Source organism: Varanus komodoensis, unplaced genomic scaffold (assembly GCF_004798865.1).
Source record: "Varanus komodoensis strain SLA01 unplaced genomic scaffold, ASM479886v1 scaffold5, whole genome shotgun sequence".
Lineage (NCBI taxonomy): Eukaryota > Metazoa > Chordata > Lepidosauria > Squamata > Varanidae > Varanus > Varanus komodoensis.
In genome coordinates this window covers 3,783,636-3,811,162 of record NW_025336087.1, presented here as the reverse complement: position 1 = coordinate 3,811,162, position 27,527 = coordinate 3,783,636, and the positions used below count along the sequence as shown (strand labels likewise).

At 40.3% G+C, this 27,527-nt stretch overlaps 1 protein-coding gene across 3 annotated transcripts in view; it reads left to right on the top strand.

The window, feature by feature from the left end:
- Positions 1-20,773, top strand: part of ARL15 (ADP ribosylation factor like GTPase 15) — a 197,039-nt gene extending 176,266 nt beyond the window's left edge. For 2 of the 3 annotated variants that reach the window (XM_044446834.1, XM_044446833.1), the window contains exon 5: positions 17,475-20,773. In XM_044446834.1, the coding sequence (XP_044302769.1) occupies positions 17,475-17,627 (153 nt within the window). In that variant the 3' untranslated portion in view covers positions 17,628-20,773. Of the gene's footprint in view, positions 1-8,040; positions 8,146-17,474 lie in introns of all 3 variants that reach the window. The other variant, XM_044446835.1, reaches the window with a different exon arrangement.
- The last annotated feature ends 6,754 nt before the right edge of the window (positions 20,774-27,527 follow it).

Here is a 27,527-nt window from a genome sequence, read left to right as displayed (position 1 = left end):
TTTAGTATCTTGTCACATTGACTCTGTGCCAAACAGAAGCCCCAGCTATCTTTTGAACATCTGTTCACGCTATTAATAGCCCATAGAATGATTTTTCAGACAGTTGTAAATGTGAGGCAATGGCACAAAACTGGCTCATTATGTTTTCAGACTTTAATATTCATTATGTACCTCTGATAGCGGTAAGTACAATGTCCTTTTATGTGTAGCCTCTTCTCTTAAAAAGTCTAAATGAGTCTGAATATCTTCCAAAAGCAGAATAAATGTTTTATTTTGAGCAGGCTATTGGGTGGAATTAATCTGTCGCTGTGTGGAGGGTGCTTACATTGTTCATTGTGTGATTTGAGATCATAATACTTATTTATATCTATTTAGATATATATTTAATCTATGTCTAGATTGGTGTATATATATTTTTTCAGTGTTGTAACTTGCCATAGACCTCCACAAAACAACATAGTGGTGGCCGATTCATAAGAAAATGTGTTTAATTTGCATAGGTGTTCATCTTTTGTGACTTTTCCCATTCTTGTTTATTACCTGCATCCCCCACCCTATCCTTACTTTCCTCCTCTACTACTGAAACTAAGAATTGCAAGCACTTTATGATAGGAATTTATATTTCTATGTGTTTAGTTAGTGCTGTGCAGAGTAAAGATGACCTCTAGCAACACATGTTCCTGAATAAGAATAGGATAGCTACAGCGATCAATCTCTGACAAAATTACAATTTGATTGCTGTAATGCTCTCTGTGTTGGACTACCTTTGGGCATAAGCCCTTTGTTCATAAGTTATAGCTAGTGCAGAATGTAGTATCTAGGATACTCAGTGGAGCACTTAGCTATGTACATCTTTGGTACCCCTGCTTACAGATGTTATGCTGGGGGCTACCAAGGAGAGAAACTTTTCTTTTATTGTGTTGTGGTGATGGAAGTCTCTCCCCAGGTTAATGCTCCTGCCATTATACTTTAGTCACCTTTGTTACCATTCATTTGTTAATACTTCAGTGGAATATTGATGTCTTGTGCATTGGATTAAATTAATTTTGGTTTTGTTTGGTTCATATTGTTGAGTATAGTTTATTGCTGTGCCTCTGGAGGGCCACAAATTTGTGCACTCTGCTTGATAGTTTCCTGCTCAACAAAGGAAAAGCATTTCCTTTAGAACACCAGATACTAGATCAGACCAGTGTTCCATCCTGTACAGCACTCTGTTCACATGGTGACAAACCAGCCACTCAAAGGATCTTTCAAGCAGGATGGGTACAGGAGTTCCACCTCACCAACCTCTTCAGCAACTGGTATGTGCAGGCATGTTGCCTCTGATTATGGAATTGTACATAGCGAGCAAGCCACTGCTAGCCTTTGCCTCCATGGGGACAAGTGCTCCCTGGCAATGGGTTTTATGGGAGAAGAGTGTAGGCAGTGTGTGCATGTACATGCAACGTGAAACATCTATAAGCTGCATGAAATGTAAAGTGGCCTCCAATCTATATCATTGGAGTATTTTGTATTCTGCTTTCTTGTAACAAGCAGGGTTTTTTCTTCATACCTGTTTATTAAAGGAACAAGTAAAGTACAGTAAAGTCCTATACTAATAATTCCTGTTGGAGCAGTTATACAAGAGTGCTTCTGCACAGTGAGTTCATTGGTAGAATGAACTGTGAACAGGAAATCATTGTTTGTACATTACTTTATCCTTTACTTTAGCTTGTCACATGAAATGGGGTACTCTATGCTTCCCTTCAAATTTCTATGAGGACTGAGATCACCTGGCTGCATCTCAGAGGTCTTTCATGACTTTAGACTCTGCTGCATTTTCTGTCATATTCTGCTTTGTAATTGAATCTGTTTCACCTCCAGTTCACCTTAGAACAACTTAATCTAGATGCATCCCAACTCTTAACATATATTAAACTGACTTTGTTCACTCCCTCAACAAGTGTTCACCAGCTGTAGTACTAAAATAGATGAGGTAGCATCAATATTGACTACATTATTAAAAATTTTTTTTTTCAAATTCTGGCTTGTGTAGCTATCAAAAATAATTTTTAAGACACAGACTTCAGCAAACGGACTCTGTTCAGAAACGTGTCATCGGTGTTAAATGAGAAGTCATTATGCCATTTTAGAAATGTCTTATTTTATGGTACTAAAATAACAGGAGACACCAATTAGTACATCTACAGTAGGAGAAATACTTTAAGGTTTTAACCTGCTATCTCTTAGGCATCTATGGTGTTAATATATGAAATTCATTCAATCATGGCACTTCTTGGCAGAAATTAATGATACGTCCCTTTTCTGTTAGCGTATGTATATTTGTGTTTCGTCCCAGCAGTTCTTCCAGGAATGACTTGGCAGCCTCATAGCAACTATGTTAGTGAAGTTAATTGTCACGGCAAAATGATAATATTATGGAGCTAATACTTCCAGGATGTAATGGAGACTCTGCAGACTCCAATAGAATCAAATATTACAGACAGTCTGGGGTTTTGGGTGCATTAATTTCGCCTAGTTGCTTGTCTGCCTTGCATTGACACAAGCTACAGATAGGATAGTAGATGATCCATGTAAAATAAACCTCCCATTATTCATTTTGGCTAAGATGAATTGAGAAAAGCCTTTGAACATCTTTGAAAATGATCCTGATAATGGGAGTTTCTATTCTGGCTGAGTTCAACTTGTACACACTACATTTTAATTCTCATTATTGTTGGGTGTGGGTTTTGGTTCCTTGTCTTTTGCCTTTCAAATTGATATAATTTACAGGACAAATTTTATAATTTTTGACAAACTTTTGTGTTTATTTGGTCCTTTCCAGCCTGAAATGCTGCTCTTGATTTGGGCATTTCTTCCCTCACTTTTTTTTTTTTTTTCAGTCTTTAACAACAGGACAAAGCATTTCATGCATTGTATTTTATGACACTTAAGACTGATTTCTGTGTAGGAAAATATGTGCAGTCTCTCATGAAATTCTGTAAATTACAAATACTCATTTCGTATTGATGTAATATTAGAAAGCAGATCTATCTAGGCTTTGATTAGTCTGTGTCCAATACAAGAGTAATGCAGTTCTTTTTATTCTTTACACATAATAAAGATTGGGAATTCCCATTATTAGACATTTAGTTCAACCACCTGTTTGCCTTAGGACAGGGGTCTGAAACTCAACTTACCTGGGGGCCGCTGGAAGTAGAGTCTGGGTGAGACTGGGCCACATCAAGTATTCCACCACCGCGGTGGTGGTGGGCTGCTCATCCCGCGTCGGTCCCAGAGGCCGGCCCGGGCACTGCCGGCGCTTTGAAGGCCGCAGGGCCTTTCCCCCATGCCCCACCCCTCCCGGCAATTGGTCCATGGGCCACGAGACCCGTGCCTTAGGAGATTTCACTATGCATCACCAATTATTTTAAGTCTACTTACTTACAGGGGCAAGAATTACTCTGCCATCCCTAGAGAGTAGAAATCCCTAGATGTCCATAAATATATGAAGTCAGAAATACCATGAACTCAGGGTTCGAAGGTAAAGATATGGAGTTGGACATCTTGCTGTACCTCCTGTTTTGGCCCGCTGTATGTGCTGTACTGTCCAGGAACATCTCACTGGAAAGATGCACTGCCACTATTTGTTTTACTAGATAAATATATGTGTGTGAGAGATTTGGTTTACAGTCCTTCAGCCCCTAAAAACAGTAAACAAGTAACATAATGATAACAGCAAAATATTTTAAAATAATAGAAATCAAAGTAATAGATCATCATTTCTAAAAGTCTGAGCTTCAAAGCCTGAGATTCAAAAGCCTGAGATTCAAAAGGCCTTCACCTGGCTGTTGTCTTCCCACCCCTCCTCAAGTGAAATTTACCATTAAAATTTAAAACTGGCAACATAGGGCTACTTTAACAGACCCCAGTTGTGCATCCCCTAAAGCTATAGTACTTGAGGCATATAGCAGCGGGGGCCAGACTTGCCCAGTGGAAGAGCCACATATGGTAAATGTCAGGTGTTTGAGAGCTGCAAGTGGGCACCCAGAATGGCAGTGGCAGCAGCAAGAGGGTGCCCGCGAGTGCCCTGGGCGGCAAGCGGTGAGCTGCAAAATAAACACAAAGATCCTCATGCAGTTCCCAAGCCTCGGTTTGGCCACCTCTGGTATATAGCTATTTTAGGGTTTATGTAATCTTGTGTATGTATCTACTTATAATTATTTCAAGCCACTTTTAATGATAGAATCCTCTCCAGATGGCATGTAGGGAAAAGCCCATATAAATTAAGTAAAATATAGAATATATATATGTACTAACATACCATAAACCACTCCAAATATGTTATATAACCAAATCTGCAGCCTGAAAATTATGAGAAGGCCCGCAGAAATTGGTGGGTCTTTGGTGTCTTCACAACATCTGCAAATAAGAAGCCCGGTGAACCATTGATGGAAGCTGATTCAAGAGTTGCAGACTGTCACTGAAAAGACTTTTTCCTGTACCCAACAGCCTCAGTGCCCTTGGCAGTGGCCAAATGGCAAGGCCTCTCTGTACCTAAGAGAGCAGACAGGCTGGTATGGGAGAAAGCAGTCTTTCAAGGAACTTGGGCCCAAACCATTTATGGCTTTATAAGTTTTAATCAGCATTTGAAATTGAGCTAGGAAACACACTGGGAACTAATGCAGGTTGTCTAACCTGTAGAGCAGCCATTGGCAATGCAGGGCACTTGGTTGGGGAAAGCTCTGGTAGAAAGTCATTATGGACAGCTGTGATTATGCTTCTTGCTTCCAGGTGGCTTCCACAGTTCATGGCCAGTATCCAGACCCTAAAGAAGGGCCATGGCATGAACTATTAGTTTAACTCCAGCAAGTCCCAAATCTCTCCTGCTTTTACTATGCCACAGTTTGTCCCCATATGCTTTTATTTATTTATCAGGATTTACCCATAGGATGCACACACAGGTGGCTACAGTAGGTCTTTGGATCCTGACCATAAAAATTAGACATTAGAGCTGCTAGCTCTAACCCTTTTCATTTGAAGTCTGAAGTCCTGAGGAACACTTTCTAAGTAACTCCTGGCAGAAGGAAATTGCTCCATAGCTGCATTGGCAATTGATTCATTTTTTTAAAAATCCTCACTGTGCTGAACTATATGCACCCTGAAACAAGGCATTTTTATTACCCTTGTGTAATCTGAAGCTACATTTTTGCTGTTCTCCTGACACAACGTCCGTTTCCTCTTTCGGATTCCTTCTACTGTGGCACATTGCCTGTGGTGTGAAAGACAAGACGAAGAGAGACTCATTCCACGAATCTGTCTGCAGCTGGTCTTATTTTAAAAACAAAACAGTGTGGCTGGCACTCTTTCGGTGGGTGCTAATCATCCTGTGGCACAACACAGACAAGCCTTTCGGGGTTTGAGATTTGAATCGACTCCAAAGCTTGAACTTTTCCAGTTGGCAGAACAGTCTGCCGTTGCAGCATCTTCCAAGCTAGTGTATAAACATTTTTCTTCTGCATATTTATTTATTCTTCACTGTTATTCCCATTTCCTTTTTTTTCAACTTGGCATCTTGCATTTCCAGGGGAAAGCATCTTATTTTTTAGTACAAAATCAGGAAAAGAAACAAAATAACTACAGATACTTTGAATTCAGTGGGACAAATTAGTCATGACTACTATTTTGATGAGTCTGCTCCAAGCATAGCTAAATATGGATATAACCTAGTAATTTTAGGTAATTAAAGGTGCAATCCTATGCATGTTTAACAGGTTGTGGTACAAGTTTGCTGTTGTAGACCTTTTTCTGTCCAAACTTGCATAGGATTGTGCCCTAAATCTCTTTTAGGTTAGCAAAGTAGTCATTTTGGAATTATGCGAAATTTTATAGAGCAGATACACTGAGTTCAGGTATAGCTCTCTATGAGCAGTTCCTGGAGGGCGGATCCCATTAGTTGATAGCTTATAAGTTTGTCTTGCAACAAACTTTAGCTCATAAATCCAGTGTCAGGAACTGGCTGAGGACTTTTACAGGCAATCATAAGCATGATAAATGCTCATTTTTACTAGCACATTAATTAGAATTTAGCACTGTTACTGAGTTTGTTGCTTAGGTGTTAGTACTGTCTAATCAATGGTGTATGTGACATAAGTAATCATGAACAAGATTTTTCTCACTTTCTCACACACATCTTGCACAGACTACCTTCTCTGTCAAGCTATCAGAAGCATCTGTGTCATTCTGAAACTCCTGACACATCTTTTTGTGCACTTCCTTAAAATTTTATATGAAAAATTCTTTAGAGGCCAAATTTTCCTGTACAATACTCAGGAATGTTAGTAATACTTCAGACGTGTGCTGGAGGGGTGATAGAAACTAGCAGAGGAACTTTTTAAAAAAATATCTTGCCCTCATCCTTTTTTCCCTGCAGTTCTTTGAAAGTTATGTACTTTTTTTCCTGTGTTGAAATACACAACATTGGACAATGCTATGATCTTAACTTAAAAATAAAAATAATACAGACCATGGGACCATGTCATGAAGTATGCTTTTCAGGTGTACATCCAAGAAGTAATAAGCATACAGCTAAATGGCACATCTGGATGCATGTATATTACACAGATACACTCAAAGATCCAGGATTGGCTGCAACTTTCTTGAACATAGTTTGAGTGACAAACACAGGTTTACCTCTATGTAGGGGTGGGCAACTTTTAGAAGTCAAGCAGCTGCACTCTCCCAATTCGTCCCCCCACCACCACATCACCATCAAAATTTAGCTGGCGGGGGCATGGAAAATCATCAGACTTCTGCTGAATTTCAGCAGCTGAGTGTCAACCTAGGAAGAAGGCAACAGGCATCCTCAAGTGGGGGTGATGGAGCCAGATGGAGAACTTTGCAATGTAGTAGGGCAAGTGGTAAAGGCAGGTAAGGAACAAAGACAAGTCATATACTGACAAGGTGTGCAAGATCAGAGGCAGATTCAGAAACAGGAGTCAAGGCACAAGTGAAGACATTGCAGAATTGAAGGCAGGCACTAGATGAGCGACTGAAAGCAACCACCACAAAGACACATTGCTGTGGCAAAACTAGGCAAGACTGTGCAGCCTTGTATAAAACTCCCTATGGCTTCTAGTTGATCTTCATGATTGGACTGGTTCTAATCCTTGCAGTCACCTACAGATTTGATTGGTCCTGCAAGGGGAGTCAGACTACTTCCCTGTCAAGCTACCAGGGGCATCCGTGTCATTCTGCTGCTCCTGACAGTACTTCCCATCCACTGGAAAGGGGGTTCCACCCTCTTTCGTGGACCTGGTTTGTCAGAATGAGCATGGTAAAAGGTGTGAACCTCGACAGGACTGTGTACATTTTGGCTGTGTACATCATCTGGTCCATAGCCCACCCAATCCACCATGGAGTATAGCCTGCCATGCAGCCACTTTGAGTCCACATGGTATTATTTGTGCCAGTAAGCTTGGAGTTGTACAACCGGGAAACAGGTAGGCATGCTATAACTTCAACTGGGAGATATGGAAAACAGATCTTCAAGATGCAGGAAGGTCCAGCTTGTAGGTGATGGAGTTCACTTGCTGGGTAATAGAGAAAGGTCCTTGGTACCAATGATCTAGTTTGGTAGAGGATCTGTTGAACTGGTACTGTTCCATGGAAAGCCAAACCTTATCCCTCACCTGAATGTAGGGCTCTTCCTCATGTTGATGTGCTTACTCTCTGTTGGTGGCCTTGGCCCATTCCAAGTGATAGATAAGTTTGTTTCTCGAGTATGAGTCATATAGCCATTGGTGAAAGGAACAAGGGATGTGGCTGGCATGTGTGCATGATCTTGTGGATGGTAATCTTAATTTACATAGAACAGGCTATGAACTGTGGAGGCATGGCATGCATAGTTATAAGCAAGCTCTGCTGGAGATAAAAGGACAAGCCAGTCATCTTCATGCAGCAACAGCATTGACCTGATTGAATTAGCACCTGATTGACCCGTTTAGTCTTACCTTTTGTTTGGGGATGATATGCTGATGACATCCTCCTTTGAATTCCCAGGAATTCAAGAAATGCTGCCCAGAAGCGGGATGTGAACTGGGGCCCGCGATTCAAAATCACCACTTCGGGTAACCTGTGAAGACATAACACTTATGCAAGAAACAGGTGGGCGGTCTCAGAAGCACTGCATATGCTGTGGGTGGGAAACAAAATGTACCATCTTAGTCAGCGGATCTTTAGCCATCATGATCACTGTGTTTCCTTGCAGTAGTGGCAAATCAACAATGAAATCCAAACTGTGGACCATTCTTTGGCAGAAGTTGGTAGTGGCTGCAGGAGGCTTGATGCTTCTGGGGGAATCTCCACCTAGAACACATGTCACAGGACTAGAACTGCTAGTGCATAAATCTATCCAAACAGAAATTCTGTACCCAGTTGCAAATCAGTGGGACAGTCATAAGGCTTACTTGGGGCAAAATCTGAACCCCCTTTTTCCCACTCATCTGCAAGGACACAGTATTGGGCCAGGACAGCAACTGTCCCTTGAAGTGGTGGTTCTGCTATAGTTCTGCAATGGACCACAAGTTGAGTGTCCTGTGGAACTGGGGACTCAGTTCCTTTCCTCCCCTAGACCAGAACAGGCAACTGAAAACAGACTTTCCAACAATGGGTGGACTCAGACTTGAGCATCTGCCAGATTCAAGAAATTTTGGAAGTCTTAGAATACCCCAATGTCACTAGTGCGTGTGTCAGAGCACTGCTGCAGGACTTGAATCCTTAGCAGTCCACTGGAGTGTAGGGCCAGCCTTGGCAGTATAGGAAGCCAGCCTGAATAGTTGTGGGGTATCTTGGACTGTCTGTCCTCTCTAGAGAATTTGAGAGTGGCATAAGAATCCATGGGCAGGTCTTGATGGACTTGCCAGAGGAAGCTTGGCATCATGGAGAAAAATAGTGAGGGCCAACAGTGGCATAGGAATGGTATTCTGTCCAGATCAAAGCTTATCCTTGTGAAAGCCTAACATGGTCAACGGTACTACAGCCTGAAATTCATCAAGTTTCAGTGAGCTATAATGCTGCAATGGGATACAGTGCTCTCTTGATGAGGTGCCACTAGTCCATTAGTGCTGCTTTAATTGCCAGTAGCTCCTTATCCCAGATATCATAATTTTTCTCTACCAGTGTCAGCTAATTGGATTAGGAAGCACAGGGATGAAGAAAGTGCTCTCCAGCTGGAACTCCAATCACCTTGTTAAAAAGAGGGTAGGAGATGTGTCCCTCTATAGACTATTGGAAGTTAAACCAAGTGGCTGTGAAGAACCAGTACCCCATGCCTTATTCCAGAATTATTCAAACATCCACAGTGGACTCATATTTTCACCAAGTTGGATCTGTAGGGGGCTACAGTTTGGTAAAAAGTTGGAAGAGCAATGAATTGAAGACATCCTTTGCACCTTATATGGGCATTTTGAATATCTGTGTGATGCTGTTTGGTTCATGGAATGCATCTGCAATCTTCCAGCTCCTTGTCAACAATGTCTGTGGGGACTGGGACTTGGCCCCAGGTCTCCAGTCAGCACTCTAACCATCACACCACAGTGGCTCTCAATCCTCTTAACCAGGGGTCCTCAAACTTTTTCACAGGGGGCCAGTTGAAAGGTCCGGTGGTGGGCGTGAGCCACCAAGGCAGTGGCAGCAGGGGGCATGGGCGGTGAGGAGCAGGGGCAGGGGGCGTGCCCGGCGAGGCAGCGGCTTGCTCGCGTGGAGATCATTTTCTCCGAGCAAGTCCAAAACGATCTCCACGTGAGCAAGCTGCCACTTTGCTGCATGCCCATGCCCGCACGCCCAAAACCTCTGAGGCAGGCCGAAGAAATGGGTATGATGGGCCAGATCTGGCCCACGGGCCACAGTTTGAGGACCCATGGTCTTAACCATCACACTTTCTGGCTACAGTGAAGACAAATAACAGGAATTACTGTATCTTGGTTTCCATCAAATGACACCAAGAGCCATCAATATGCATGAGTTCAGGTTTGGCTTCACCCTCTTGGGCCCCAGCATGGATTTCTGGAATTCTCCCATCACACCATTTTGTACTTCTTTCTTGTCATCATTAAAGAGTGATGACTGCCAATGAAGTGGCAGGAGGGTCTACCCAGGCCAACATGCCCTTGATGTTGGAATTCAAGCCAGTCCAGAAATGGGAATGCTGGACTGGCCAATCCATTGTGTGGCAACAGCAAACAGCAGAACTAAACAGCTCATTCCACAATGGGCTGGTGACTCTGATTCAAGGCCTGGAGAACCAGTTATGTTGTATGCACAGTTTCTAACCTCAAGGATACCCTTGAATGCCCAAGTAAAGTGGTCCAGATTATACACATTAGGGGATTGTCTGCATTCAGCACTTGAGAAACACATGCCAGGGCAGCACCTGAAAGCAGGTCACCATCATGTAGCTGTGCTACATATGAAACAGAAACTGATGCTAGTTAATGAAACCCTACAAATTCTTCCTGTCATCACTGGAACATTGTGGCAAAGGAGCTGCTGGGGTTTAGTGAGGGAAAGGTGCTGAGACAGTAGCTCTAGGAGTAGCAGCAGAAGGGATGAACTTCAGCCTACAAAAGCGACATCTGGGCCTGCAGAACGTTGGGCAATTCTACATCCATTCTGTTTCCTGGTCAAAACATAAAAGAAACCTTACCAAATTGTCAGCTTCTGGACACAGGCAGCAGGTGTTCTTGACAGAGTGATGGAAGTGGAGAGATTTTGGCTAAATGTATTAAGGCCAGGGCAAAGTCAGGAACAAGTGAGGGCCAGATACTGACAATGTGTGTCAGCACCACGGGTGAAGGCAGATTCAGGAACAAGAATGAGAAGGCACAAATGAAGATGTAACAGGACTGGAAGCAGAAGACAGATCAAGACTACGAAGGAGCCACCATGAAAACTCATGTTGCTATGACACAGCTAGGCAGGACTTGAGTAGCTGTTTATAAAACATCCTGTGGCTTCTAGCTGGTCTTCGTGATTGTGCGGGTTCTAATCCTTGCAAGTACCTACAGGTGTCATACCAGTCAAGGTGAATCAAGCTGCCTTCTCTATCAAGCCACCAGGGGGAACTACATTATTGTGCAGATCCTGACATACAGTAGCAAAAATTGGGCTAACATTTCCAGTCTGAGCCTCAGTTGGAGGTTTAGAGCACTGCGTCTTCCAAGATGAACAACGCAAAATAAGGCTTAAGCAAAAGATAAGTTCTCAACAATCTAGGCGGCCACAGGCAAACATTCCAAGGCAACACAGGAGGAATGGGCAGGCAGTAGGACGGTCAGAATTAGGACCAGAAGTAATGACACCAGGAATCAACCAAGGGAAGCTGCTCAATGTTGTTTCCAGCAGCTTTCAGCCTTGTACTTCTCTTTTTATGTTGTCCTGCATGGATGATGCCCTGAGGGCCCAGGCTACTCCTCATCTGTTGGCAGTTCCTGGGCATTGCTGGTGGTAGGTTGTTCCTGGTCCCCCAGTTCTTCCTTTGAGGAGTCATCCAGCAAGGGTATAACCATTTGATCTAAAATAGTACCTTTTTGCTGCTGCCTCTTATACCAGCAAAATTCAGCAGCAATCTTGATTTTATTATTTATTTATTTATTTATTTATTTATTTATTTATTTATTTATTTATTTATTTATTTAAAACATTTCTATGCCGCCCCATCGCAACAAAGCCTCGGGGCGGCTCACTTTCCTTTAGAAAGAGTCATTCCCCTGCTTCCATGCCACCTCACCTCAGCAATGGGGCAAGCGGGGCTGAAAAGGGAATGGCAGTCCCCAAAAAGGGTTCATGGAGGCCACATGTTGTTCATCTCTACTGTGTGCAATTGCGTCTGGTAAGGCAATCCCCAGCCATTACTTTGGTACGGAAAATTTCACAAATAGACCTGGATTGTGACTAGCGTCAGTGTAATGCTGAAGGCAGGTAACATGATGCCTTTCACTTTGCTAAGGATGCAGAGAGATGTAAATTTTAGTATTAGGTTTAATAGCATTCACAAGACGCTTCTCCATGCTTTTTGATAAGATAAGGAAGTTCTGTAAGTTTACTTCCCTGTTCTGTAACTTTTCATTCAAGTAAACTGTATCACATGTCTTTGTGAGGCTTTACAAAGGGAGCTGGTGGTGAAATTGCAGTAAAGCTTAAGTCCTTGGTGTGGAAATTGCAGCATAATCTAATTGCATGCAACCTCCTTAGTTCTTACATGGGACATGACCATAGTTGATGAGTTTCTCATTCAAGTAACCCTCGACCTCATAAAATTGGACTCGTACCTGAAGCCCATCCTTATAATACCAGATTTTTTTCTCATTTTCAGCCCATGCTGTTAACTTGTATCTAGTTTTAAAATAGTGTTTTAAAAGAATCAATTTCATGGTGAATGCATCTAGTCAAACAAGCCATTTAAACAACATTTTACTTGTGTGTAGCAGACCATTTTACAAGTACCTGATAGTTTTACAAGCCTGTGTTTCAGACAGGGTAATTGGATGTCTCTGATATGTGAGTTTGGGACTTAGACTCATTAACTTCTTTCAGTGAACAGAATATTTCCCAGCTAACTTTCTTTTATACCAGGTGGCATTCCCAGTGCCAGGTATATTTTGAAATATATTACCAGCAGAAAGTAAGAAAAAAACTTAATTTGGAAGTACAAACCAATTAATTTCATGTTGTTTTATTAGGAGTATCTTATTATGTTTTGAATTATATTATGCGTACTATTTAACCAAAATTGTTCTCTTTTATTCTGGATGTATATTTGGCCTTTGTACTGTAGTTGCTGACTGCTTTTCAATGTGATGATAACCTAGAGTTGCTAAGAAGGGCAGGTTGCTTACCTTTGTGAGTTCTGTGCATTCACACATATGGGTTCAGTGCCTCTACAACCTATACATGAAGAGTACGGGACAACCCTTCCCCCCCCCCCCACACACACACACGTCTAAACTGGCTACATTACACTGATCCAGCCACTGTCTGAGTGGAGTGGGCTGACACTGGATCTGAGAGCTGGAAACATGCTAACTTACAAGCCAAGAAGAGGACATGGGACCTTGTGGCAGAGGGACAGACTTAAACGCTTGTGCAGTCTGGGAGCAATAAGCTTCAGCATTTGCAACATTTCTTCAGGAAAAAGCAAACAAAAGGGAAGATGTGAGGCTGCCATAGTGCTGGTCAAGATACAACTGAGGGAATATATGTTGTGTGCATTCAAGGCAGCAGTGTTGGTAGGTGGAGTGGGGAGCAAGTGACCAAGAGGCTGGAGTGGCTGTGTGTTCTCGGATGGAGAAGGTGGGGATGGGACTTCAGGAGAAATAGGTGAGTGGATAATGGGATGGGGTAGACAGGCCTTCAGCAGGGATCTTCATCAACAAAAGCAGTTGTATGGGACTTCAACAACACTATTTGAAGGGCCTTTCATTTGCTCCGTCTGTCTCTTTCATCCCATCTGTCTCCTTCCATGGAAGCCAGGGTAGCGTACATGGTCCTCCTCATGTATACCTATTAATTACAGTAGAAAGAGCTTGACAAGCAAAAAGCGTTTTCCTTGTCTCTTCAAACTAATGTAAAAAATAAAATTCTTGGCATCGCACTTGACAGCTAAGACTACTGAAAATTTTTGACTGGTGCTCTAGAACTTCGTTGGGTAACTTGACCCTTTAGATGCAATTCATTGGAAATATAATGAACTCTTTTTCTATAGCCCTTTGGTTACAGTATGATAGGATAATTGCAGTTGCTGCTATTAACATTAATTCATTTTAATCATCTCCTTGTTGCTAAATACAGAGAGAATTGAGGAAGAAACCGACTGCAAAGATTAAAAGCTGATAGTCAAATAGTAGTTGTAACCACTTGAGTTGAGAAATATAAACAGGGGTAGAATTTGCTGTACATCCTAAAGCTCTGTAGAAGTTCTTTAAACACATTTGTTATTCCGATCATGGAGCAGAGAAAGGCCACAGTGGGTTATTTCATTCCCTTCCCCCTGCATGTGCTGCTTGAGTGGGAGTGATTGTGTGAAATTAATTAATTAATATACTGCCCAACAGCTGAAGCTCTCTGAGCAGTGCACAGCAGCCAATTAAAAATACAATAAAAATACTCCATGTTAAAACATACTAAAACATAACAAAAATTTTACTACACAAAATTTAGCACAAATTTTATACACGCACGCATGCAGAGAGACAGAGTAACTTGGAGACAAAAATTAGCTGACCCCACCAGGAGGACCTCAGTGGGAAGCTCATTCCATAACTGGGAAGCTACCACTGAAAGGTTGGGGCATCCATGTAGCTGGCATCCATGCCTCCCTGGGAGGTGGCAGCTGGAGGTAAGCTCCAAAACTTGATTGTAATGTCTGGGTAGATGAAGATTGGAAGAAGTATTCTATCAGGTATTATGGTCCCAAGCTATATAGGACTTTATAGGTCAAAACCAGCACCTTGAATTGGGCTCGGAAGGATATAGGCAGCCAGTACAAGTCGACCAGAATTGGGGTTATGTGATCAGGCTGTCTAGTCTCTGTTCTGAGTCTGGCTGCCACATTTTGCACAAGGTGCAGTTTCTGAGGGCAGTCTCATGTGGAGTGCATTGCAGTAATCTAGTTGAGAGATTACCAGATCACTGATAGCAGACTAATCTACTTCTACCACACTTTTTAAATAAGTTACGAAAGGACCGGGATCTATTTTTAAATCTCAATAAATAAATTTTGTATACAGATATATTAAAAAAATTACATTAGCTAAACAAACTTTAAACTGCACATTATAATGTCTGCCTTGTTTCATATCTGTATGTCCATTTTAAAAATATAGTAACTGTAGCCATACTTACCTTCCCGAAACTTCTTTTGCTCTCACTTTAGGGTAATTGCAGTAGGCTAATAATCTGCAATATTTTAATTAAAATATCAATATGAAAATTAAGTTTTAGAACACATCTTGCATTTTACATGTATATTGAAATGGGTTTTTGCCCTCAGAATTATGATGGAACCTTCTAAAGGTGTAAAAAGCCTGTTGGTTAACTAAATTTAGACTGCATATTAAGCCAGAAGGTGTCAATATGGTTGGTTTGTATCAGGATTCACAAAGGCTGAATTCTTCAAGCATCCCTACTTGCTAGGAATCCTCCTAAATATTGCCTTTGATATTTGGAATTGTTTTTATTGCTTGAACCTCATAGTAAAATATGATCTTCATGTGTCGTTGTCTTGTCTTTCATTTAATAAGTGCATGAAGAATTTGTTTTATAGGTTGAAAAGGCTGGTAAATAAATCAGTTGCATCTGGTTCAGCAAGAGTGCAAAGGGCACTCACACTGGCTAAAGAGCTTCGAAGGGACCTTAGGATAGGATTTTCAGGGAGCACAGAGCATATGATGGAGAGGATAGCATAGGCAATTTCCATTAAGCAGACTTCTTTGTTCGAGTTGAATAGCATACATTCTTGCTTTGCTTTGTGATGACCATCTACAAGTACAAGAAACATCTGGCTGCATTGAATAATCTTCTTGAACTGTTTGTTGTTCTTTTCAAGCAAATAGACATACTTTAGCTCAGTCACAAGATTTTAAAACATTCTCTTCTTGTAATGTTGATGAATATCCACACAATTGCTTCCTATAGCCTGAATTGCCAGATCCTACATGCCAAAGCCTTTGATTGTGTAGATCACAACAAATTGTGGCAAGTTCTTAAAGAGTTGGGAGTACCAGACCATCTTATTTGTCTCTTGAAAAACCTATATGTGGGTCAAGGAGCAACAGTGAGAACTGGACATGGAACCACTGATTGGTTCAAAATTGAGAAAGGAGTTTGGCAAGGTTGTATACTGTCGGCCTGCCTATTTAACTTATATGCAGAGCACAACATGAGAAGGCGGGGCTAGATTAATCACAAGTTGGAATTAAGATTGCTGGGAAAAATATCAACAACCTCAGATATGCAGATGATACCACTCTAATGGCAGAAAGTGAGGAGGAACTAAAGAGCCTCTTGATGCGGGTGAAAGAGGAGAGTGCAAAAGTTGGCTTGAAACTCAACATTAAGAAAACTAAGATCATGGCATCTGGTCCTCTCACTTCCTAGCAAATAGATGCGGGAAGAAATGGAGGTAGTGACAGATTTTATTTTCCTGGGCTCCAAGATCACCGCAGATGGGGACTGCAGCCAAGAAATTAAAAGATGCTTGCTCCTTGGGAGGAAAGCTATTGCAAATCTAGACAGCATTCTAAAAAGCAGAGACATCACCCTGCCAACAAAAGTGTGTATAGTCAAGGCTATGTTTTTCCTAGTTGCAATGTATGGCTGTGAAAGTGGGACCATAAGGAAGTCTGAGTGCCGAAGAATTGAGGCCTTTGAATTGTGGTGCTGGAGGAGACGCCTGCGAGTCCCTATGGAATGCGCTCCCCAGAGAGGTCCGACTAGTGCCGTCAGTATATGTTTTTCGGTGCCAGGTCAAGACCTTTCTATTTAATCAGTATTTTAATATGTTTTAATACTGAATTTAAGTGTTGTATTTTATTAATTTGCAGCCAGAGTGGATTGTCAGTTTATCTATGTTGTAAGCCGTCCAGAGACGCAAGTAATTGGATGGCATACAAATTTTATAAATAGATAGATAGATAATCCTAGAGGAGATCATCCCTGACTGCTCTTTGGAAGGCCAGATTCTTAAGATGAAACTCAAATCCTTTGGCCACCTAATGAGAAGGAAGGACTCCCTGGAGAAGAGCCTAATGCTGGGAACAATGGATGGCAAAAGAAGAAGGGGACGGCAGAGAATGAGGTGGCTAGATGGAGTTCCTGAAGCAGTTGGCGTGAACTTAAGTGGACTCCAGGGGATGGTGGAGGACAGGAAGGCCTGGAGGAATGTTGTCCATGGGGTCATGATGGGTCGGACATGGCTTTGCGAGTAACAACATCAACAACCTCATTTTGGAAGCTAAGCAGGGTTGGGCCTGGTTGAAATCTGGATGGTTGACTTAAATGTTGTGAACCACCCAGAGAACTTTGGCAGTGGGTGGTATAGGAAAGTATTATAAATCATCATCATCATCATCATTTGTACATAAGAACAATGCAGAAAGGTGCAGTAGGTTTTAATTCTGAAGTTGAAACTATGCTGTTCATAAAAATTGCTTGTTAGAATTCATTCTGATTGTGTTTCCTGCATTTTGAGCATACTGTATGGTCTGGTCTGTGCATATATGTAATGGTTTCACAGATCTCCCTGTGCTTCCAAGCAGGTCACTCTCCCCTAACAAAATACTTATATATAATCTGTATTTCAAAAACATCTGTGAAATAATTTTTAAAGTTAGCGTGCAAGATTCTTTTTATACTTTCTATTTCAAAATGATAAAAGGTAAGTGAAGGGGGTGTACAGAAAAGCTAATGTTTCCTTTGCTTCTTTCTTTGAAAAATAGATCAAAAAGTATTTGGAACTTGAACCCCTTGCACGAGGAAAGCGCTGGATACTTAAACCCTGTTCCTTGGATGATATGGAAGCAGTAAAAGACAGCTTCAGCTTGCTGATAAATTTACTAGAAGACAGAGATTTTGAACCTTCAAGAATGTGAAGAAAACTAGGATGGTTCTCAAACAGCCTTGTACCTGTTCGTCTTGCATTCAGCTGAATTATGGTTTGGTTTAAAGAAGACTGTGTTAGAGCTTGCAATAAATATATTTTTGCATTTAGTCTGGAAAGCCTGTTTATAAGTTTTGTAAATCAGTTTTGTAATTATTTTCAGTTAAGTTGTCTGTACTACTGAATGAGGAGGTCCTCTTGTTTACCGACCAATCTGTTCGCTGTATGCCATTTTTCTGCATTGTCATTGGAAAGACCTTAATGTGGAATTTTGCTGCATATACAAAATGTTAAACAGCTGTAAACAGACACCAAAAGCTATCTGGAAATTCTAGACACAGAAAACCAGAGTAAATCTTGAAACCAAGGAATGCATTGCTAATGCAGAAACCCTTACTGAGTGCAAACACCTCCATTTTAATATTTCCAGTTTTAATTCTTTTTAGAGAGAGAGACCATGAGGTGAGGCATACATGATGGACTTTATCAGTATTTTGTTATGAATTTGCAAGCATCTCAAGTGCAGAAATGCAGCCTTTGTAATCATAAGCTGAGCTGATGATTTCATCAAATGGTGACAAAATGGAGGCTAAAAATTAGTAAAGATCATGGAACAAGAACAATAAGCAGGTTTAAATAATCACTGGGTGTATTCTACATAACTAGTATTATGCTAGAATTCCTAGGCCATGGAATTTTTTAAAGTTCATGTTTCTGAATTATAGTCAAAAGCCTGTGTTTCTTAAATACCCCTATTTTCAGGGGCTTATATTTCTTTCAAACATTGAATCAGGCTGAATGATGGAAGAAAAAATTTTGCTCTGGAGCAAAGGATGTTTTTTTTATGTTGTTCTCCCATATATGACAGTACTCCCTTTAGTTCCAAGAATGTATCCCTTTCCCAGGTTTGCTGTTTTGAAGCCCACAGACTGCTTCAAAATTAATTCAAAACTGCCTTGAGTTTTGGCTGTCCAGCCATAATACACCAGGTGATCGAGTCTGCTAATTTGGATATCAACTTATATTCATCTACAAGTAGGAAATGGGTTAGGTCTTGGTAGAATATTACAGCATGGATGATATTACCACATTTAATCTTACCTCCCTATCTTTGGCTAGGTTTTTGTTTAATATTCTGAGATAAAAGCAGAATATATTTGCTATGCTTTCTATAATTTACATTGGAGCATAAAGCTTATGAATCAGTTTCTCAAATATATACTGCACTCCCCCCCCCTTTTTTTTTATAACAACTATTGGATGGGGCCATTCGCTTATCCTGTCCTCATCTTGACTATTACTTGCTAAGGATGTCACATGATATAGTCTTAAGTAATAGTGAAATTATTCAGTAAGGTAGTAAAACATAATTGTACAACTGACCAATGGGCCAAAATTTCTTACGCTAAGGGTATTTGGTAATTTTTGCCATAACCATTTACCTGGTTTCTGAAACATCCCTTTAATAGAAACTGGACTATAAATTTTAAAAAAGAAAGGGTCAACTTCTTTTAGTAGTTGCCTAATTCCACCAATAGAAACCAAAATCATCTAAGGTGGGCTATGGTTGTTTTTGGGGACACCAATGGTTCCTGATTTATTTTTGGCTTAGAAAAATGGCATCATTGAAGCTTTTAAGCAGAGTTTAAAATAAGAAAGGAACGCTTATCTAACTGGTTTCTTGTATCTAATGGACCAAATACATGGCAAGAAAAAATGGGCCCAATTTCCCTGAGTCCCTGAAGAATGTCTTCAGCAATAGATGCACTTCAGACTGTGAATATGGTTTTGCCTTCAGCTTTGATCATGAAGTCACCCACTATGCACTGCAGTTAGGTGCAGGACAGCCTAACTAGCAAAACAAAGAATCAAGCTTCAGCCACACTGAATGTAGGGTGCAATCATAAGCACATTTATTTGGGGGTCAGTTTCACTGAATTTGGTGGAAGTTTCTGATTATTATACATGCATAGCATCAGACTGCAGAAGCTTTATGCAAATATCTAGTTCACAAGAAAATTGAATCTGCACATAATTTCATCAGAAATGCTGAAAACTCTAAACTATACTCCACTCTACACATTAAAAAAGATACCTCAGATCTGGTAGAGAACATCAGACAAACACTTTCATTTTAATTGTTCTTTGATGGTTCTGTGTTGTACTTGGATTGTGACATATCAGTTAAGTTTTTATATCTTTAAACATATTTTTTAAAAAGTTAATTGATAACACATGTTTCTATCTAAGGTGTTCTTGAATGTACATTAATCTGTGAGCAACAGTGCAGTTCTTATTGTTTTCTTCTTGAACTGGGCCTTCATCATAGAGATGAACAAAATCCCATGCCATGCTCTTTCTAGGAATTACTTATCCATGGAACTTCATTAAATAGTGAATATTGTCTGTCTCTTTTTTAATTAACAAAGTTGCTGTGGTGTAAAATTCTTATGGACATCTGTTAAATTACTTTCTGGGTGTGTTTGTGTGTGAATGTGCCCACATTGGGTCTTTTTCTCAGACCTACGACTGTCCGCAGTACTTGGGCAGTAAGAATAAAAACATTATCAATCAGTATCCAACAGCAGCTGTTTTGACAGGTTTCTGTCAGACATCTAATGCTTTACAACTGTCAGTGGCTCCTTTTGTCTACCAGTTCTAAGATGTTCGTTGTGTTGCTTCCATGTTTATACCCTGTACTAATATCTGTGGAAGTGCTGGCATTTTTGGGACATCTTTCATGTGTTCAGTATTCTTCCCCTGTATTACATGCCACATGTCTCCACTTACATATTCAAATGCTGTACACAGAAGTGTGTGTTGTGTTACTGAGCTTCTTGCTTTTCATTATTTATAGAAGTTTAGAGATTTTTGTACTTAACTAGCTAACACAGTGCCCTTTTTTGGTTTTTGTTTTCTTTTGTAATGGCAAATAATTTATATTACAAGATTTGTATTTCACTCCAGTTAAAAGAAATTATTGTTAGCCCACCATATATCCCTGACTTTTTACTAAAAGTACAGCATCAAAACTTGGTTGACAAATTCATGCACAGAACCACTATGGAGGAAGAACTGTTTGTGATTTATATAGTTTACGCTAACCAAAATGAAAATAAATGCTGTGTAGAACATTTACGTATGTATACTTTCCTCACTATTATCAGAATACAAAAGACAAAAGAATGTCTTTCTTTTCAGATTTCATTGATATTGTCTGTTCAGGACTCTGTCTTGCATAGATCTCATTGACATGCACAAATAACTTCCAAGAGCCCAACAACTTGCTTCAGTGCAGAGTTTATAGGAAGGTCTCAATGGGCCGTCCACTGTGATTCCCTTTAAAGTGTGGGGAGATTTAAAAGGCAAACGTAAGGATTTCCCACAGCAACAAAATCTGAATGTGTGAAAGAATCTACACCATCATCATCACATTGCATTTATATTATGCCTTTATCCTCTTGCAAGGAACCCAAAGCAGCTTTATATACATAAAGATACTTATGCTGGAATGTAGCATTCAATAAATCTTGCAGATTATTAAATTTTAAGACTATTATGCAGGATTCTAGTCTGCTATTTGTTGAAACATGAAATGCATGTGAATTTTGATGGTTTGGTTTGATTTTCAGATGAGTTCTTCCACCAATAGCTTAAAAAGTCTAACATGCCAGATTGGTTTTCAGAATAGGTCAGTTTTCAAACACCATATAGCAATGTTACCATTGAGGAACACTGACCAGAATAAATGCATATGAAAAAGTGACCAAGACCCTGGGTTTTGCTTATGCTCATGCAAAAAGCTTGTGTTGAACAAGTGGAATGTTTGACTTTAAAGCTTCAATCAGCTGATACCCAGGGATCCCCATCTTCAATTTCTTTTCTGACCACCCAACAGCTGAAGATCATTGGGCAGTTCACAACAATTCTCAAACTTCTTTTCAAACTTTCATCCATTTGAAAAGCGGCCTGGTATGTAGCATGGAGAGCTGCACTCCAAAAATGACTTGTTCCAGTATTCTTTAGAACCTGGTCAGTCTACGTACCTGGGTTTGGTGTAGGGTTATGCATAGGGTTGTTTTAGTAATAACAGGATTTAAAAAAATACTTTCCACACACATGCATTTAAGTGCAATCTGCATGTCATTTGTTACACATGCTGATCCCAAGTCCATGTCCTTTTTGCGTGGTGTGTACATACATTGTAAGTTCTTATAGCAAGACAAAGGCTACTTCCCAAGCTAAGGCTGTGTGGCATACCAGATAAGCTCATATGGCAGTCTTGTGTCGAAACACTCTAGCCTTCTATGGTCCATGATCTGTTTAGCTGTTACTCACTTTCCAAACAGCACAAATACTTTACTCCTGCACTAAACATCAGCAGGAAACTTCTTTGCTACGATGTTCAGTCATTGTTAGCACACTACATCTGTTTCCCAAGTGTTTACCATGCTAGAATCAATCTATAGCCATTGGTGAGCCAATTGTTTGTAACCACCACATCTTTAGTACACATTTATACCTATTCAGAAGAATTCAGGGAAGCAAAATTTGTTTATTTTTACTATTTATTAATTTTCCTATAACTTATAGCTCTTGGGACAACAAGCTGTAAACGGTCATATGCCATTCAAAATCCACAGCATAATAAAACGATTAAAAGAAGTAGACCTCATAAATATGGTGCCAGAGTATTAGCAGGAACGCTTATAGGTAAGAGTTAAGCATTCAATGTTGTTGTTTGTTGTTGTTGTTATTATTATGCATTATATCCCACCTTTTTGCTTCTGGTGAAGAGCCCAAGGCTCAGGGTAAGTGTCTGGCCCAAAGACATGCAGTGAGCTTCATGGCCCAGTGGGGAATCCTAGCTTTCCAGTCCGACACTTTAACCACCACATCATGCCATCTCTCAGGAGTAGATCATTCTTTCTCATAGTGTTTGAGGATCACACATGTGGAATTCCCCAAAAGATTTGTTTTCTAAAGCCCCAAATCCCATATTCTAATTTGGGTCAATTCATGTTAGTATAGGTAGCATTTTATTGGTACATTCTCCATGCTGAAGTTTGCTAAGATAAAAGCAAAAACACAATTGTTACATATTATTTATTTGTACATAAACGGACACATCATTTGGATGATGTGTTTATGATTGCCATGCTGAGTTCCTAGTTCATGCTTAGTGCAACCTCAAAAGATTTTCAAAATGTTGCCTATTAAATACAACCTTTTTCCCCATTAATAAAAACACGATTGGCATTTGTTGGTCAGATGGTCCATAAAGATAACAACAACATGAATTTAGTAATATTAATTGTTTATATTATAAAAACCCTGCTAGATTCCCTCATAGTGAGTTTTGAAAAAAATTCTGCTAATGTGACAGAAGGTACTACTACAACAACAGCAGCAACAATAACGTACCATTCATCCAAAGAAAGTAAGCTTTTCCATATTCTTTAACTGTTTTGGAAACAAGAATTTGAAATGACACTTGCATTGTGGGTATTTTTCTGGTTGCTACAGCTGTATAAGAAAAAAAGCAAAGTGGGCAGAGGGGGGGCATACACCCCACCTGCTTTGGGAGCCTGCTGAGATGCTAAAAGACTGCATTTCCATACCAGCCACTAGCCCCTTGGCACAGTGGGAGTGGAGGAGACTTTCCTGTCTAAACATGCATAGGATTGCACCCATGCATAGGACTGCACCCTTGTAAATAAGTCAACACATGGTAACTTGTGTTGACTTATTTACAAGGCTGCTTAAAGTATTCCTTTGCTTTGGATTCAAATGGAAAGGAGGAAAAAACTATCAGTTGCTTTTAAGTTTGGCAGAAGAAGGAAGAAAATTACGTATTTGTGCAATGGTGTGCCCCTCAGTATTTGCTGTTTAATCTGTTTTAATTGCATAAGTTTCTAATTAACTTTTTACTACTGTAAGTAGCCTTGCGTCCATTATTGGGAATAGGTAGGATATAAATAAAAAAAATATTTCAATACTAGTCTATGCATATTTACTCAGGGGTAAGTCATAGAGGGTTCAATTGAACTTAGAAATAATGTTGTATAGGATTGTAGAATTAAGGCACAATCTTATGTATATTCAGACAAAAAAGCTCCTGTGTTGCCCATCAAACTGGCTGGGGCATGTTGGGAACTATAGGACTGTTTTCTGGCACATAGGATTGGATCATGAATGGATGAAATCAAAAGTTTACTGAAAGTTTGAAAGGATAATAACAGGCTTTCTAGTGCATTTATTAAGTGAAGAGACTATGAACTCTAAAACTATCGTTCCCTTTAACTTTTCAGTACTCATGGATGGCCTCTCTCACTCAGAAACTAATTATAAACCAAACTAGCCAGATCCTGGCAAGAAGAGATCTGTAGAATTTGCACTGTGCAAATGTGTTCCCTCACTTGCTGTTCTACCTTTAAAGTAATGAGCATGACCTTAGTGTGACAGTAAATAAGGTAACATACGGCTGCTAAAATAATGGCATACATTACTGGTATAAGGAATGTTTACCCTGCATTCCTTACTTTTAGTGTCCACAATTAACCTGCTCCACAGCTGAGAAAATAATTCTAGCCAACAGTGATAAATTGACAACACCTCTCCCCATGGAAGTGGCAACAATATTTATAGAAGTTACTACAAACAAATGCATATCAAGATATAGTGGTATGTTTAGCTAATTTTAGTCCTCCGGATGTGCCAGGGATACAAGGCAACTATACTATTGTAGTTAAAAGTAATCTAAATCCTCCCCCACTTCATTACTAAAGCAGGTTGGCTTCCTGACTACAGTTGCTTCTTTTCTTCTCTTATGTTTGCTTGTGGTACTCACCCCTGAAGGAACCGAAAGTCTAGCAGTCACAGGAGCTAGGGCAGAGCTAGGGATAAGCTTGTCTTTTCTGGATCCTACTGCGCTAGCCATTGCGACATAATCCATGATAGTGGCCATTCCAAACTTTCTGCTAGGGGAAACTTTTGCCAGCCTTCTTGATTTTGCATGATGAGGATCTGAAGTCATACATGACTCAGAACGGACCTTGCGGTTTTCATTCAGGTCCATCCCAGTGAAAAGTGCCTAACCTTACAGATTGTAAATACCCGCCCTGCCCCCCCCCGCCCCATATTCTTCAAGTACTTGATTTGGCCTTAGTAGTAAATCAAAAGCCATGTGATTCATTTGGTATGTTGATGCATTTTTTTCAAACCCACCATTAAAAGAATTGTGTACTATGGTTTGAAGACCAAATATTCCTGCCTGTTTCCACTTTTCTCAGAATGAGGTAAACGAAATATCTAGCAGGAACCATCCTGGGATGTATCCAAGCTGCTAATAGAATGCTTTGTAGCTTGTCTTCTGGGTTTCCTGAATCCTGACTGATTGGTTTCAGAAAACACACAACCACCTCTAAACTTGTCATTAACTTGGACTAATATTCAGTCAGCCAAACCTGACAATGTGTAACTTAGGTAAGGTGAATATATGATGAAGCTACAGCATATTTTGACCTACACAATATATTAGGTGGTATGAAAAAATCCCAGCATTGATGTTTCTTTGTGGCTAGGAGCGACAAAATGGATGGTGTCATAAATTGGACTTGCCGGTGGAAGTCAGTGTGTGTGTGTGTGTGTGTGTGTGTGTGTGTGTGTGTGAGAGAGAGAGAGAGAGAGAGAGAGAGAGAGAGAGAGAGAGAGAGAGAGAGAGAGAGAAGGAACACAACTGAACTATTAAGTTGTGTATATATCATAATTATTTTACAGCAAGAAAAACAAGTGTTACCTCACCTGGCTGCCAAAGATAAAACTGCTTGACCTCGGTGGTGGCCACTGCCCTGGGTTTTAGGTACATTCTAATTCTACAAGCCAGGAGGGCTTCTGGCTGGATTTGATGAATCCTTTTGCTTTGATTAAAGAATACAGAAGACTAAAGGTCAAGTTTTTTTAACCTCTAACTTCAATGCTGCCTGCCAGAAAAACTCTAAAATTTGGTTCAAGGTGCGGAAAGAAATCCTGTTAAATATATTCAGTGCTGCCACATGCAATCCAAATTTTCCTTTGGCTTTTTCCTATTCTGAAAGGAATAATAATCCATTCCCACAGTATCATCCCTTCGTGTTGCTATTTTACATAAGAAGTTTGGTTTAATGCCAATTGCAATGGTTGAGTTTGCAATTTCTTCCCAGAGGAAGGGAGAGGTAATGTGAACAGAAGAGTACTGCCAGCACACTTACTCTGTTTACATTTATTATAGGGGAAGTATCAGCACTGACTGTAGGTTCATACAATACGCTTTCCCTCTCTACAAGCAGCTGGTAAATGTACTGCTCAGATCACAGAAACTAATTCCAGACATATTCACAATGGTCTGCTTGCACATGCAAGAACCTGTCTACGCATGCCTGGTTGCTTGCATATACAGGATCCTATGACACTCCCATTGGGGTCTTGGTCTCTCTCTCTCTCTCTCTCTCTCTCTCTCTCTCTCTCTCTCTCTCTCTGGGCGCATGTGCGTGCATGCATGTGCGTTTGTGTAATCTTTATCTTGCCTATTTTAAAAATCAAAACTGGAACAGTTTAGCAGACTAAAAAATGTGTGTGTTAGAAAATATCAGGTACCATTTTCTGTAACACCAGTCATTCAGAGAGTCAAAAGTTTATCTGTTCCAAATATAAAAAGCAGACATTTATCTAAGAATCCTTAGACTGCTGCTGAATCTTATGCGCACTGTAGATTCCAGCGTTGATTTCTGACACTGACTTTCATCAGCTTATAACGAACTGATACAATGTTAATCCTAGGTACTTAACTGTTAGCTTTTCTTTTTAAAATGTCTTCTAAAATCTAAAGCTTCATGTTACACCACAGAACAAGACTTCATGTAAATAATTTTAAGAAGAAAGAAAGAAAGAAAGAAAGAAAGAAAGAAAGAAAGAAGGAAGGAAGGAAGGAAGGAAGGAAGGAAGGAAGGAAGGAAGGAAGGAAAGGGCAATATAGCAAAACAGAAACCAAGACATATTTTGAGTCTCATGTCTTAAGGAAAGGAATCGCTACCAAAATGTATGTATCCACTGCCATTTTCCTTATTTCATTGTTAAATAAATCTTCTTTCATGAAAATTAATTTAAGTGGCTGCCAAGTTATTTATGAAAGTAATAGAAATGAGATTTTTCAGTCAGCCAGTAACTTTTTTAAAAGGCTAATATTTGAGCAGAAAATGCTCTTGAAGCGCCTGACTTATGAAGCACCTGATGACTAATCGAACAGAAACAAAGAAGAGACCTCGCTGGCTCTTCCTTGGCTTTAGTGAGCCAAAGTACCTACAGTCTAGGCAAACACGTAGCCATGCCGACCAGTAAGTTTTCCTGCTCCAGTAAATATATTTCCAATCAAGGTAATGCAATGACTTTGGAATTCCCCGCCCCCCTTCATATTCTGGGGTTCTGCTGTATTGGTTTTTGCAAAAACTGTGCTTCCTCTCAGATACGTCTTCATTTTTCCTTTTATTGTTCTTAACAGCTTTCCTGGAAAATACTTGGCACATCCATCTCATGTTCTTGCTCAGAATCAGCTATATTGCCCGTGCCCTTCAAGGGGAGCAGATTCACCTTAGAGCGTGCCTTTTTGACTACATATGGAAAAGAGTAGCCCTCCGTTCACCAATCCATCTGAAATATTTACAGGGAGCACGTGACGCCAGGATTAAGTTGAGCTCTTTTGTCCCGGCAGCCTGACCTCATCAGCACGGCAAGACGGGGCACCTTGGTCGAAATCTGCTGGCTCCGGCTCAGACACAGTGAACCTGGTGAGAGGAGAGGGTTGGAAATAGTTTTCTCTTGGTGGCTAAGTAGCTTGGAACAAGATGAGCAGTACGTA